General features: G+C 44.7%; 1 protein-coding gene across 1 annotated transcript in view; it reads right to left on the bottom strand.

The window, feature by feature from the left end:
• Positions 1-662: 662 nt before the first annotated feature.
• msh4 (mutS homolog 4) overlaps positions 663-13446 on the bottom strand; it is a 249548-nt gene continuing 236764 nt past the window's right edge. Inside the window, exons 18-19 of the mRNA XM_072274791.1 lie at positions 7307-7395; positions 663-857 (exon numbers count right to left, since the gene is read on the bottom strand). Coding sequence (XP_072130892.1) covers positions 663-857; positions 7307-7395 — 284 coding nt within the window. The remainder of the gene's footprint in view (positions 858-7306; positions 7396-13446) is intronic.

Here is a 13446-nt window from a genome sequence, read left to right as displayed (position 1 = left end):
AAATATTTCACAGCAGCTGCATTCAAATCCAAACATTTGAATAAGGACTTAACCATGACTATAACTGATAACCAAGTGTACTCACAAGTCTGTGCTGACAATGGCACAGAGAGAGCATCAGACCATGGTGGATCTTAGTGAATGAAAGGACTAAAGTTCCTCTCTTCAACCAATGACAACTGAGGGAGGGTTGAAAAGAAAATAAAGTGACACAGTTAAATTGAGGTCTGAGGGAGAAAGAGGACAGAAAACAAAGTGAACTGAGAGGAAAAATAGCGGAAAGCTTTTTAAAATATTTTTACATGAGTGAGACTCCACAGTTCAAACTGTTCCATCGATACTGAAAATTGCAGAAATACAAGATAGCTTTAAAATTATGCTGTTAAGCTCCAGACTCAACTTTTATAAAATTTGCAACTGATGCTTAATATGCAAATGCAACAGTTTGTGAAACTGACAGGGAAGCTGGGAGCAAATTACTGTTTGCCTGAAGACAAGCACAATAATGGTCCAATGAATGAACATTACCAAGATATCTCTTCCTTACTACAGGTTGCTGAAAGATTATCATAATAAAACCTTATCTTTGTAGACAAAATGGTAACAATATTTTTATTAGGTAGTTCAAATATCAGGTTATAATAGTGGGTGTAAAATGGTATTCAGTGCGAACTATTGGCTTGTGGAGACTGTCTGGCAGTAAGACACTCTGCCTCATGCCTTTTCTTCAGGCCTATTAGATACATCCGCAAGCGATCTGGGTCCAGGCAGGAGTTTCTTGCAGCCTGGATAAGTCTAGTAGCCAGATGGTGCATAGCTCTCTGTTGTAGAGACTCAGCAGTGTTTCTCTGTTTCCGCTGTAAATTCAAGAAAAGAAAAGTTCTACTACCAAATCAAGATGCCCTTCAAAGATATATTGTCTTTTAAAAGACATATGAGTATTGTGTACTGCATAGGTAGTTCTGAGAGTCAGATCATCCAGAACAATTAGGTTCACGTTCCTGAAGAAAGGTTAAACACAAGCCATTAAGACTTTAAATGAGACGTTGTTTGCTCCACTCAGGTAACTATAAAATAATCCCACATCCACACTTTGAGGAACGGCAGGGTCACATTTACTTTTATTTATTTACTTAGAGAAACAGAGAGGAATAGGACCTCCTGGCTCACCAAGCCACACTACCCAGCAACCCACCAATTTAATCCTAGCCTAATCACAGGACAATTTACAATGATCAATTAACCTACTAACTGGTTCCGTCTTTGGACTGTAAGAGGTAACCCACGAGCTCATGGGTGAATGTACTAACTTACTTACAAACAATGCCAGAATTGAACTCTGAACTCTGAACTCCAATGCCCCAAATTGTAACAGCATCGTGTTGCGCTAACAGCTTCGCTATAGTGGTTCCCAACATATACTTCCCCATGATGTAGAATCCATTTGGACCATTGAGTCAGAGAAGTCTGTTTAGTTCCATTTCTCCACTATTTCCCTGTTACGTATCCTCTCTCACATTCCCAACAACTCCCTATTTTCTGAGATTGCCAGTGGCCTACACAAGAGACAATTCTACAGTGGCCAATTAACCTACTAACCAGCGCATACTTGAGATGTAGGAGAAAACCTAGGCAGAGGAACATGCAGAACACCCAAAATGCTAGAGGAACTCAGCAAGCCAGGCAGCCTCTATGGAAAAGAGTAAACAGTCGGGACTGGAAAAAAGACAGACGAGAAGTCGGAGTTAGAAGGTGGGGGGGGAGGGGAGGAAGTACAAGGTAGTAGGTGATAGAGAGGGGGAGGGATAAAGTAAAAAGCTGGGAAGTCAATTGATGAAAGAGAAAAAGGTGTGGAGAAGAGGAAATCTGATAGGAGAGGACAAAGCCATAGAAGAAAGGGAAGGGGGGAGCACTAGAGGGAGGTGATGGGCAGGTGATGAGATAAGGTGAGAGAGGGAAATGGGAAAGGGAAATGTGAAGGAAAGTGTGGGGCCATTATAGAAAGTTCTAGAAATCGATGTTCATGCCATCAGGTTAAAGGCTACCTAGGCAGAATATACGGTGTTGCTCCTCCAACCTGAGTGTGGCCTCATCGTGGCAGTAGAGAAGGCCAGGTATTGACATGTCGGCATGAGAATCGGAAGTAGAATTGAAATAGGTGGCCACCAGGAGATCCCACTTTTTCTGGTGGATGGATCGTAGGTGCTCAGCGAAGCAGTCTCCCAATCTACATCAGGCCTCACTAAGATACAGGAGGCCACACCAGGAACATCAGATACAATAGATGACCCCAACAGACTTGGAGGTGAAGTGTTGCCTCACCTGGAAGGACTGTTTGGGGCCCTGACCCCGAATAGTAGTGAAGGAGAAGGTGTAGGGGCAGGTGTGGCACTTGTTCTGGTTGCAAGAATAAGTATCAGGAGGGAGACCAGTGGAGAGTCACGTAGGGAGCAATCCCTGCGGAAAGCGGGAAGCAGGGGAGGGGGTGAGGAGGGAAAGATGTGCTTGGTGGTGGGATCCTGGTGACGATGGTGGAAGTTACAGAGAATTATGTGCAGCCATTCAGGGCCCCAAACAGTCCTTCCAGGTGAGTTGACGCTTCACCTGTGAGTCATTCGGGATCATCTACTGTATCTGGAGCTCCCAATGTGTGTGGCCTCCGTCGGTTGTGGTCGACCATGGATACTGCGCCTCCGGTAGTCACTGGTTTGTTGAGCAGTGCCGACTGTGGCTATTGAGGCCAATCTTGAAATTGCAGGCTCTGCCATAGTTGCTGCATGTGTAGGGCGTCGTGGAATTGTTGTCCGCTGTCCGCTGTGCCCTCCGTTTAGCTCTGTGCTCCTCAAACTGATTCAGGGTCACTTTTTTGCCTTGCTCTAGGTGTTGCTGAAGAGTACCTCGCCATTTGTTGCGGTCATCTGCTGTATCCTCCCAGCACTCTGTGTTGATTTTTAAGGTTTTCATCTCGTGCTTGCAGAGGTCCTTGAAGCGAAGCTGGGGTCTACCAACGTTCCTCTTGCCTGTTGCTGGTTCACCGTAGAGGATGTCCTTTGGCAGTCTACCATCCATCGTACAAGGGCCGTGGCCCAGCCAGCGCAGTCTGCGTTGTCTTAAAAGCGTGGGAAGTCCAGCGCGGGAGAGGACCTCAGAGTTTGGGACTTTGTCTCTCCAGGTGACTCCGAGGATGCGGGGAAGGCTGCGCAGGTGAAAACTATTGAGTTTCCTCTCCTGCTTGGAGTAGATGTTCCAAGTCTCGCTACCATACAGGAGGGTGCTGATAACACATGGATTGTACACAGCAGTCTTGGTCTTTGTAGCGAGTTTCTGATTCTCCCAGACCTACGAGGAGAGTCGAGCAAGGATGGATGCTGCTTTGCTGGTACGCTTATTAATTTCAGCATCAAGGGAGAGAGTGTTGCTAATAGCCGACCCCAAGTAGGTGAACTCGTGGACCACTTCGAGATCGTAATTGTTGATGGTAATGACTGGTGTCTCCACTACATTCTAGGCAAGGACATTTGTTTTCTTTAGGCTGATGATAAGCCAGAAGTCCGTGCATGCCTTAGAAAAGCGGTCCATGACAGTTTGTAATTGCTATTTGGTGTGCGAGGTTACAGCAGCGTGATCAACAAAGAGCATGTCACGTATTAAGATCTTTCGCACCCTTGTTCTTGCTCTCAGGCACACAGGGTTGAACAGCCGCCCATCAGACCTGGTGTGCATGTAGGTGCCTTCTGTTGACATCCCAAACGCGTGTTTCATAGCAGAGAAGAAGATGCTGAATAATGTTGGGGCCAACAGGCAACCCTGTTTGACTCCACTACAAATAGCGAAGGGTTCTAATGAGCTGCCACTGTACTGAACAGTAGCCCTCAAGTCGTCATGGAACGACTTGATGATACTTTGGAGTTTCGGGGGACAGCGATCTTGAGGAGAATCTGAAAGAGCCCATCCCTGCTGACAAGGTCGAACGCCTTGGTCAAGTCGATGAAAGCGACATAGAGGGATTTCTGTTGTTCCCCGCACTTCTCTTGGAGTTGATGGAGTGAGAAAATCATTTTGACAGTTGACCTCTTTGCGTGAAAACCACTTTGGGAGCCAGGGTAAACCCATTCTGCCAGAGTTTGTAGATGTGCCAGAGTTACACGAGCAAAGGCTTTGCCGACAATACTCTGGAGGGAGATACCCCTGTAGTTGTTGCAGTCACTCCTATCACCCTTGTTCTTGTACAAAGTGACGATTTTGGAGTTGCACATATCCTGTGGTACAGCTCCTTCCTTCCAGCACTGATGGAGGACCTCATGTAAAGGTTGGAGGAGTGAGCTCTTGCAGTGTTTGATCAGGTCTGGAGGAATCCCATCATTGCCAGCAGCTTTCCCTGGGGCCAGACTATCAATTGCCTTGCTGAGGTCCTCAATGGTTGGTTCGGAGTCGAGTTCATCCATGACTGGTAGACAATCGATGGCATCAATAGCTGAGCTAACAACATTTTCCCTTGAGTAGAACTGGGAGTAGTGTTCTACCCAGCGTTCCATCTGCTTGCTTTTATCCCTGATTATTTCACCGCTGGATGACTACAGGGGTGCTGTCTTGCTCTGTGATGAGCCAAGGGCCTTCTTGATACCATCATACACCGATCTGATGTTGCCTGTTACAGCTGATGTCAGAATGTCCTCACTGAGCTGCAGCCAGTACTCACTTGCACACTGCCTTGCAGTCAGCTGCACTTTGCTCCTAGCAGCTCGAAGTGCCTGGAGTGTTTGGTCAGATGGTGAGTGCTTGTAGTCTGTGAGAGCTGCACGCTTGGCTTCGATGGCAGGAGTCATGATGTTGGACTTTGCCTCAAACCAGTCACTGCTCTGTGTGGTCTTTTTTCCAAAGATAGAGAGTGCTGAGTCGTGGATGGTGTTGCAAAGGTATGACCATTGTTCTGTTGCAGTACCTCTCTGTGAGGAGGTAGTCATAGCACCCTGTACTGACTTGGCAAACTGGTCAGCCTTTTCTGACTGTTTCATCTCTGTTGTGTTGATGCGAGGTTTTCCAGTTTGTTTGGAGTGGTGGGTTTTCTTTGGATGTAGTTTGATCTTGCAGCATGATCCGTATTCGCAGTCTGCACTGTGGTGTGAGCGGGTGATTAGTACAGAGATGATGAAAGAGCGCTTGGTGATGATCATGTCTAGCTGGTGCCAGTGTGGATGTTGCCATGAGACCTTGTACTGCGACTTTGTCTGAAAGTAGGAGTTAGTTACACACAGGCTGTGATAGGAGCAGAACTCCAGGAGACGTTGCCCATTGTCATTTATTTTGCCAATTCTGAAGTGGCTAACACAAGACGGCCAGCAATCATTATTGGCTCCCATTCTGGCGTTGAAGTCACCAAGGAGAACGAGGTGCTCATCACTGGGAATATTCCTGACAACAGCTTCTAATTTGTTGTCGAACATGTCTTTTGCCTCAGAGGTGGAGTTCAAGGTAGGGCATACACACTGACGAGAGATACTGAGCCATGACTGGTGTGTAGGCAGAGAGTCATAAGTCGTTCTGATCCATTTTCTGGTGGCTCCACCATTTGAAACAAGGAGTTCCTAACGGCAAAACCCACTCAATGCTGGCGGGGCTCATTTTGGTTCTTTCCCTGCCAGAAAAATGTGTAGTCCCTTTCCTTCAGTGTACCTGAATCCGCCAAACGTGGTTCTTGTAGGGTAGCTATATCTACCTTGAGCCTTAGTAGCTCATTGTTAATAACCGCTGTTTTTCGTGCATCTTCGATATCCTTGAGGTTATGGTCAAGTCCAGTCAACATTGTGCGGACATTCCAACATTCCAACTTGAGGGGTGTTGTCTTATTCATTTGTTTTCTTTCTTGTCTGGTGCAGTAGTTACAGTCAGCTCTTCCTGGAATAACCCATTATCCCCATGTCAGGAAGACTGACTGTGGTGGGACAACACCTTACTGGCTGGGGGCTGCCCAGCTAGAGGCTGGCGGTAGCTGTCCATTGAAATGTGATGGGTCTCTCCCACCGTTGGAAGCAACCCCTGGTGCCATGCTGTACGCCAATCAAGCATTATGACTTATAACCGGTAACTGCTGCTTTCCGTGTTTGTCCGACGCTATAAAGCGAAGCTGGAGTGGCCTCTCCAGGGCACAAGCCAGGGCAGAGTTGATAAGGAGATCCGTCTGTTGCCCATGCAGTGGGACCCCCCTCTCCATGCTGATGACAGGTCCAAAGTAACAACTAAAGTCAATACAGTTTGGTGCCAGCAGCATCGCAGGAATTGCCATTGTACGCTTGTACAGTCAGATGACAATAAACCTGAAACATAGAAAATAGGTGCAGGAGTAGGCCATTCGGCCCTTCGAGCCTGCACCACCATTCAGTACGATCATGGCTGATCATCCAACTCAGAACCCTGTACCTACCTTCTCTCCATACTCACTGATCCCTTTAGCCACAAGGGCCATATCTAACTCCCTCTTAAATATATCCAATGAACTGGCCTCAACTGTTTCCTGTGGCAGAGAATTCCACAGATTCACCACTCTCTGTGTGAAGAAGTTTTTCCTCATCTCGGTCCTAAAAGGCTTCCCCTTTATCCTCAAACTGTGAACTTGTACTTGAAGTACGGCCTTGGAGTGCCTTCATTCACTGGTTGTACAATCTTTGGGGTTGGAAAAATTTATTATCCACTATTTGTTCCAGAACCATTTGTTCAACAAAACAAAGATATTGTCCATTTAATGCTGGAGGTGGGAAGCCAAGACAATGACGATGACATGCCTGGTAGAAGTACTGGCACGAGCGCTGTGAGCATGGTCCTGTGCCACAAACACTAGCAGGTGTGGAGGGTGGCAGGCATGAAAAATTGGCCTTAAAACCTTCAGGAACATATTCAGCCTAACAATCTTCTTCAACAAAACCGATGGTATTGCTGGGATTTTAAAAATAAAGCCGCATATCATTTTGTTGCCTGAGACCATCTCCACTGCAGTGTATGGGGTGTCCAGGGAGGGGTAGCTACTATGGTGGAGGGGCTTGTTGTGTCCATTCCAGGGCAGTTCACTCACCTTTGGTCCCCACCGGACACTTACCTCTCACCTTTGGGGCCAAGTCGCTGTTTGGATGTGACAGTGACCACTCCCTGGAACACCACTTCAACAGGTAGGCTGAACCAAGTGAGGGTAGCCAGCGGGTATCATACCCTGGTGAGATAGGGACATGCCCGTCCTAGAATGTGAAGTCAGCTCTGGCACACAACGGACAACCACCACATTTTTTAGCCGGTGTTCTAGGTTTGAAGTACTCACCCATATTTGCTTGGTGATGTGGGATGCAATATCCTTGGCATCAAGAACAATTGACAGAGGAAGAGATGAAACCTCAGCAGCTTTTAAACCTTTAATATAAAAAATATCAAAAAGACATTAGGTCAACTCAGGTATCACAGAGCAACTGATTGTGAATTTCGGAACTATGTCACATTAGGCTCAGCTGACAATGAACTATTCAAATTGAGATACAGCAGTCTATAGGTAACTACACAGTACAATCACTAACATGGCTGTAATTTTAGTTACATCAATGACTATTATTACAAATGGGCCTGGATAGAGAGGACGTGGAGAGGATGTTTCCTATAGTGAGAGAGTTGAGGACCAGATGGCAGAATAGAGAGATATCCATTTAGAACAGAGATGAGGGGAATTTCTTTAGCCAAAGAGTGGTGAATCTGTGGAATTCATTGCCACAGATGTCTCTGGAGGCCAAGTCATTGGGTATATTTAAAGCGGAGGTTGGTGTGAGGGTATCGAAGATTACATGAAGAAGGCAGTAGAATGGGATAAGAAGGATAAAAAATCAGCCATGATAGAAAGGCGGAACAGACTCCATGAACCAAATGGATTAATTCTGTTCCTATGTCATAGAAATGTGAGCTCTTTAAAAAAAGAAGCTCTTACGATAAAGGTATTGCTGGCAAGGTAATCTATAGATCATCTATAGATATAGAACAGTACAGTAAAGGAACAGGTCCTACAGCCCACAGAGATATGCTCAACCCTCTCAGGCTGAAAAAAGTCCATTTTCCACTCCCCCCGCCATCCTCACCACATTCTACAGAGGATGTATCGAGAGCATCCTGAGCCGCTGCATTACTGCCTGGTTTGGAAATTACACCATCTCGGATCGCAAGACCCTGCAGCGGATAGTGAGGTCAGCTGAAGGGATCATCGGGGTCTCTCTTCCCACCATTACAGACATTTACCACACGCTGCATCCGCAAAGCTAACAACATTGTGAAGGACCCCATGCACCCCTCATACAAACTCTTCTCCCTCCTGCCATCTGGCAAAAGGTACCAAAGCATTTGGGCTCTCACGACCAGACTATGTAACAGTTTCTTCCCTCAAGCCATTAGACTCCTCAATTCCCAGAGTCTAGTCTGACACCAGCCTACACACACACACACACACACTCAACTGAGCACCACTCCACTCCCTTTGCAATTTTTGCTCATTTCTTTCTCAATTCCTGCTAAAACATTGTTTACATTTACATCATTTATTATTATATTGTAATTTGTCCTTTACTGTGCCCATTGTCTTGTTTATTAATTACTGTACTGTCTTGTGCACTTTATGTAGTCCCCTGTAGGCCTGAAGCCTAGGGGAGTTTTGTGTTGTTTCAGGTAGTCTAGTGTAGTTTTGTGTTGTTTCATGTAGCACCATGGTCCTGGAGGAACGTTGTTTGTTTTTACTATGTACTGTACCAGCAGTTATGGTTGAAATGACAATAAAACCGACTTGAATTGAACTTGAACCCCATTCTCCTGCCTTCTTCATGTAACCTTTGACACCCTCACATCAACCTCCACTTTAAATTGGTCATTTAACTACCAATTAAAAGATGACTAAACTAGACCCTTCTGCCTATAGAAGTCCGTATCTCTCCATATTCAAGTCCTTATCTAAGAGCCTCTTAAAGTACTATTGTGTGTGTCTCCATCACCAGGCTTGGCAGCACATTCTATTCACCTACTAATCTCTGTGTAAAACCTTGCCCCATATATGTCCTTTAACTTAACCCCTCTTACATCAATTACATGCACTCTAGTATCAGATATTTTGACCCTGGAGAAAAGGTATTCTATACATCCCTCTCATGATCTCATAAACTTCTCCCAAGTCTCCCCTCTGCCTTTGATGCTCCAGAGTAAACAAACCAAGTTTGTTCAACCTCTCCTTTAGTCATGTCTTCTAAAGCAGGAAGCATTCTGGAAATCCTCTTCTTGCACCCCCTCCAAAGCCTATAACGAGGCAACCAAAATTCAAAGCAACACTCTAGATATAGTCTAACCGGACTTTTGTAAAGCTGCCACATATTTTCCCGATTCTCAAGCTCAATACTTTGACGTTATTCTGAATTCTTCACTAATTCAGGAGAAAATTAAGAGGAGGTGCCCAGTTGCTCTGTTGAGCCTGCTTTGCAAGGAGATGGTAGTGAAAGAGGACTTGATGCCTATGCTATTCCACTTGGTGAAGCTGCTCTCAGAATGTTACGGGGTATTGGTGGGAGAGGTGGAAGTAGAAGTCCCAATACTTAGTCTCAGCAACAATAAAGAAATAGCAATAGATTTCAGGTCAGAATGGTCTGTGGCTTGATGGGGAATATTCGGGCGGTGGTATTCCCAAATTCCTGCCACCCTTGTCCTTCTAGACCAGGGGTTTTCAAACATTTTTATGCCATTTTGCAATACCATTAAGCAAGGAGTCTGTGGACCCTCGGTTGGAAACACTTTTTTAAACAATTAACATTGCTGGTTTCAGAGCTGCTGTTGAAGAAATTCTGGCTAGTTACTCAGGTACTGGAGCTGGAACACTTGAATGTTTATAGATCTACAATAAGCTTAGGCATCAAGTTCTCTTGTCATTACATTTCCTTCCCACATTTAAAAAAAAATTCTTGAGGAGCCTAATTCCTTAATTTCAGTTGCAATAGATTTTCAATGTGGACACTGTTTTGGTGAGAGGTTACTTCACCAGGTTAGCACAATCCAAACACATTTTGTCTCGTCAGCTTTCTAGTTAAAGTTCTGCAACACAAAAACAGGTCCTTTGGCCCCACCAGCCCTTACTGGTCAAGATGATCCATCCAAACTAATCCCATTTGCCAGCATTTGGCCCATATTCCTCTCCAAACCTTTCCTGTCCATGTAACTTTCCAACTGTCTTTACTGTTGGTATTCATCCACTTTCTCTAGCAGCCCATTCCACATAAATAGTACCCTTTGTGTAAAAAAGTTGTTCTTCTAGTTCCTATTAAATATGTCCCCTCTGGCCTCTAATTATTATTTCCCCCGACACTGGATAACTAGGAAACGGGAACCCCAGCATCGCACAAAAATTTGCTATCCTTTCTCCTGTTAAAAGTTGTTCTGAGGCAAATTTAGAACTGCTTTTGCTCAGATCAGCTGTCTTAGTTCCATGAGTTATTGGATACATAAATCTACAATTTTATGGTCAATGTCTAGCAGAAAACAACATATGAAACAAAGACTCTCACAAATTTCTACAGATATATCATAGAGAGCATTCTAACTGATCGCGTCAATGTCTGGAATGGAGGGGCCATTGCATTGGATTGGACAAAGTTGCAGGTATTTGTAAACTCAGCCAGCACACACACACACACACACACCATAAAACCATGTTTTGTGATGACTCAGAAGGGGGAGGGGGAAGAGATGCACTGAGGTGATAGATTAGTTAAGGGTATGGACAGTTGATTCTGTGGGCAAGAACGAGATTCGAGGATGGTATGTTGCTCGCGGATGCCAGGATCCAGGATATCTCGGACTGAGTCCTCAACATACTTTAGTGGGATGGTGAACAGTCAGATGTCACGGTCCATGTAGGTACCAATCACACTGGTAGGACGAGTGATGAGGTTCTGCATAGGGAGTTAGGTACTAAATTAAAGGGCAGGACCTCCAGGGTTGTGACCTCAGGATTGCTACCTGTGCCACAGGCTAGGAAGATTATATAGTTTAATATGTGGCTAAGGAGTTAGTGTAGGAGGGAGGGCATGAAATTTTAGGATCATCGAGCTTCCTTCAAGGGAAGGTGGGAACTGTACAGAAGGGACGATTTGTACCTGAACTGGAGGGAGACTAATATCCTGGAGCGAAGGTTTGTTAATGCTGCACAGTGGGGTTTAAACTAGAGGGACGGGAACCAGAGTGCCAGACAGTTAGTGGACAGGTTGTGGAGAAAGATGTTGGTAAGACCTCAAAGTTGGGAATCAAAAAGTTGAGCCTAGTGCAACTAGTGCCGTATATATTTCAGTGCAAGAAGTATTGTAGGAAAGGCTGAAGATGAGGTAGCTAGTTTACAAACAGAGGTAATGTGTAGTGAGGAGAGGCTGTTGATAAGACAAAACTGCACAGTCGCAGCTTGGCAAGAATCATGGCCGAAAGATTATAGCTGGGAGCTTAATGTCCAAGGATTCACATTGTATCAAAAGGACATGCAGGAAGCCAGAGGGGGTAGTGTTGCTCTGTTGGTAAAACAAAATCAACTCACTTCATTAGAAAGAGGTGACACAGGGTTGGAAGGTGTTGAATCATTGTGGATAGAGCTAAGTAACTGCAATGGTAAAAAGACCCTGATGGCAGTTGTATACAGACCCTCGAACAGTTGTAAGGGTCTAGCCTACAAATTACAACGGGAAATAGAAAATGCGTGCCAAAAGGGCAATGTTACAATAATCATGGAGGATTTCAGTATGGATAGACAAAGGAAAATCAGTTGATGTTGTGTACTTGGATATTCAGAAGGCCTTTGACCAGCAGCCACGCATGAGGCTGCTTAACAAGCTACAAGCCTAAAGTGTTAAAGGGAAGATAAAGCAGTGGCTGATTAGCAGGAGGCAAAGAGTGGGAATAAAAGGAGCCTTTTCTGGTTGGTTGCCAGTGACTAGTAGTGTTCATCGGGGTTTGCGTTGGGACCGATTCTTTTTACGTTTTACGTCAATGATTTGGATGTTGGAATCGATGGCTTTGTTACAAAGTTTGCAGACGATATGAAGATAGGTGGAGTGACAGGTAGTTTGGAGGAAGTAGAGAAACTACAGAAGAGCATAGACAGATTAGGAAAATAGGCAAAAAATGGCAGATAAAATACAGTGTCAGGAAGTGTATGGTCATTCACTTTGCTAGGAGAAATGAAAGAGTTGACTATTTTCTACAAGGAGAGAAAATAGAAAAACTTGAGGCTCAAAGGGACTTGGGAGTCCTAGTAAAGGATTCCCTAAAGGTTAATACACAGGTTGAGTCCATTGTGAGGAAGTTAAATGCAGTGTTAGCATTCATTTCAAGAGGACTAGAATATAAAAGCAAGGATGTAATGTTGAGACTTTATAAAAGCACTGGTGAGCCCTCTCTTGGAGTATTATTGAGCAGCTTTGCCTGTATCTTAGAAAGGATGTGCTGAAACTGGAGAGGGTTCAAAGGTTATTCACTAAAATAATTCCAGGATTGAATGGCTTGTGATATGAAGAGTGTTTGATGGTTTTGGGCCTGTATTCACTAGAATTCAGAAGAATGAGGGATGACATAATTGAAACCTATCAAATGGTGAAAGGCCTTGATAGAATGGATGTGAGATGATGTTTCCTATGATGGGAAAGTCCAAGACCAGAGGACGCAGCCTCAGAATAGAATGGCATCCTTTTAGAATGGAGAGTGGTGAACCTGTGAAATTCTTTGCCACATGTGTACTTAAGGCAAAGGTTGATAGATTCTTGAAGGGATACAGTGAGAAGACAAAAGATTTGGGCTGAGAGGAAAATTGGATTAGCCATGATTAAAGGGCAGAGCAGACTCAATGAACCAAATGGCCAAATTCTGTTTTATCTTAAAGTCTTATAAGATACAGGAGCAGAATTAGGCCATTCGGCCCATTGAGACTGCTCTGCCATTTCATATGGCTGATCCATTTCCCTCTCAACCTCATTCTCCTGCTTTCTTCCCTAACGTCTCATGTCCTGAGTAATCAAGAACCTATTAACCTCTGTCATAAATACATCCAATGACTTGGCCTCCACAGCCTCTGTAGCGACAAATTCCAGATTCCCCACTCTCTGGCTAAAGAATTTCCTCCTCAACTCTGTTCTAAAAGGATGTCCCACTATTCTGAGGCTGTGCTCTCTGGTCCTAGATTCTCCCTCCAATGGATACATCCTCTCCACATCTACCTAACCCAGGCTTTTCAACATTTGATAGGGTTCAATCAGATCCCCTCTCATTCTTCTAAATTCCAGCGAGCATAAGCCTAGAACGGTCAATTGCTCCTCATATGATTCAGAATCCTTCTCCTGAACCTCCTTTGAACCCTCTCCAATGTCGGCATCTCCCTTCTTAAATAAAGGGCACAAAACTGCTCACAATACT

This window comes from Mobula birostris, chromosome 12 (genome assembly GCF_030028105.1).
Source record: "Mobula birostris isolate sMobBir1 chromosome 12, sMobBir1.hap1, whole genome shotgun sequence".
Taxonomy (NCBI): domain Eukaryota; kingdom Metazoa; phylum Chordata; class Chondrichthyes; order Myliobatiformes; family Myliobatidae; genus Mobula; species Mobula birostris.
This window is presented reverse-complemented; position numbering and strand designations above follow the sequence as displayed.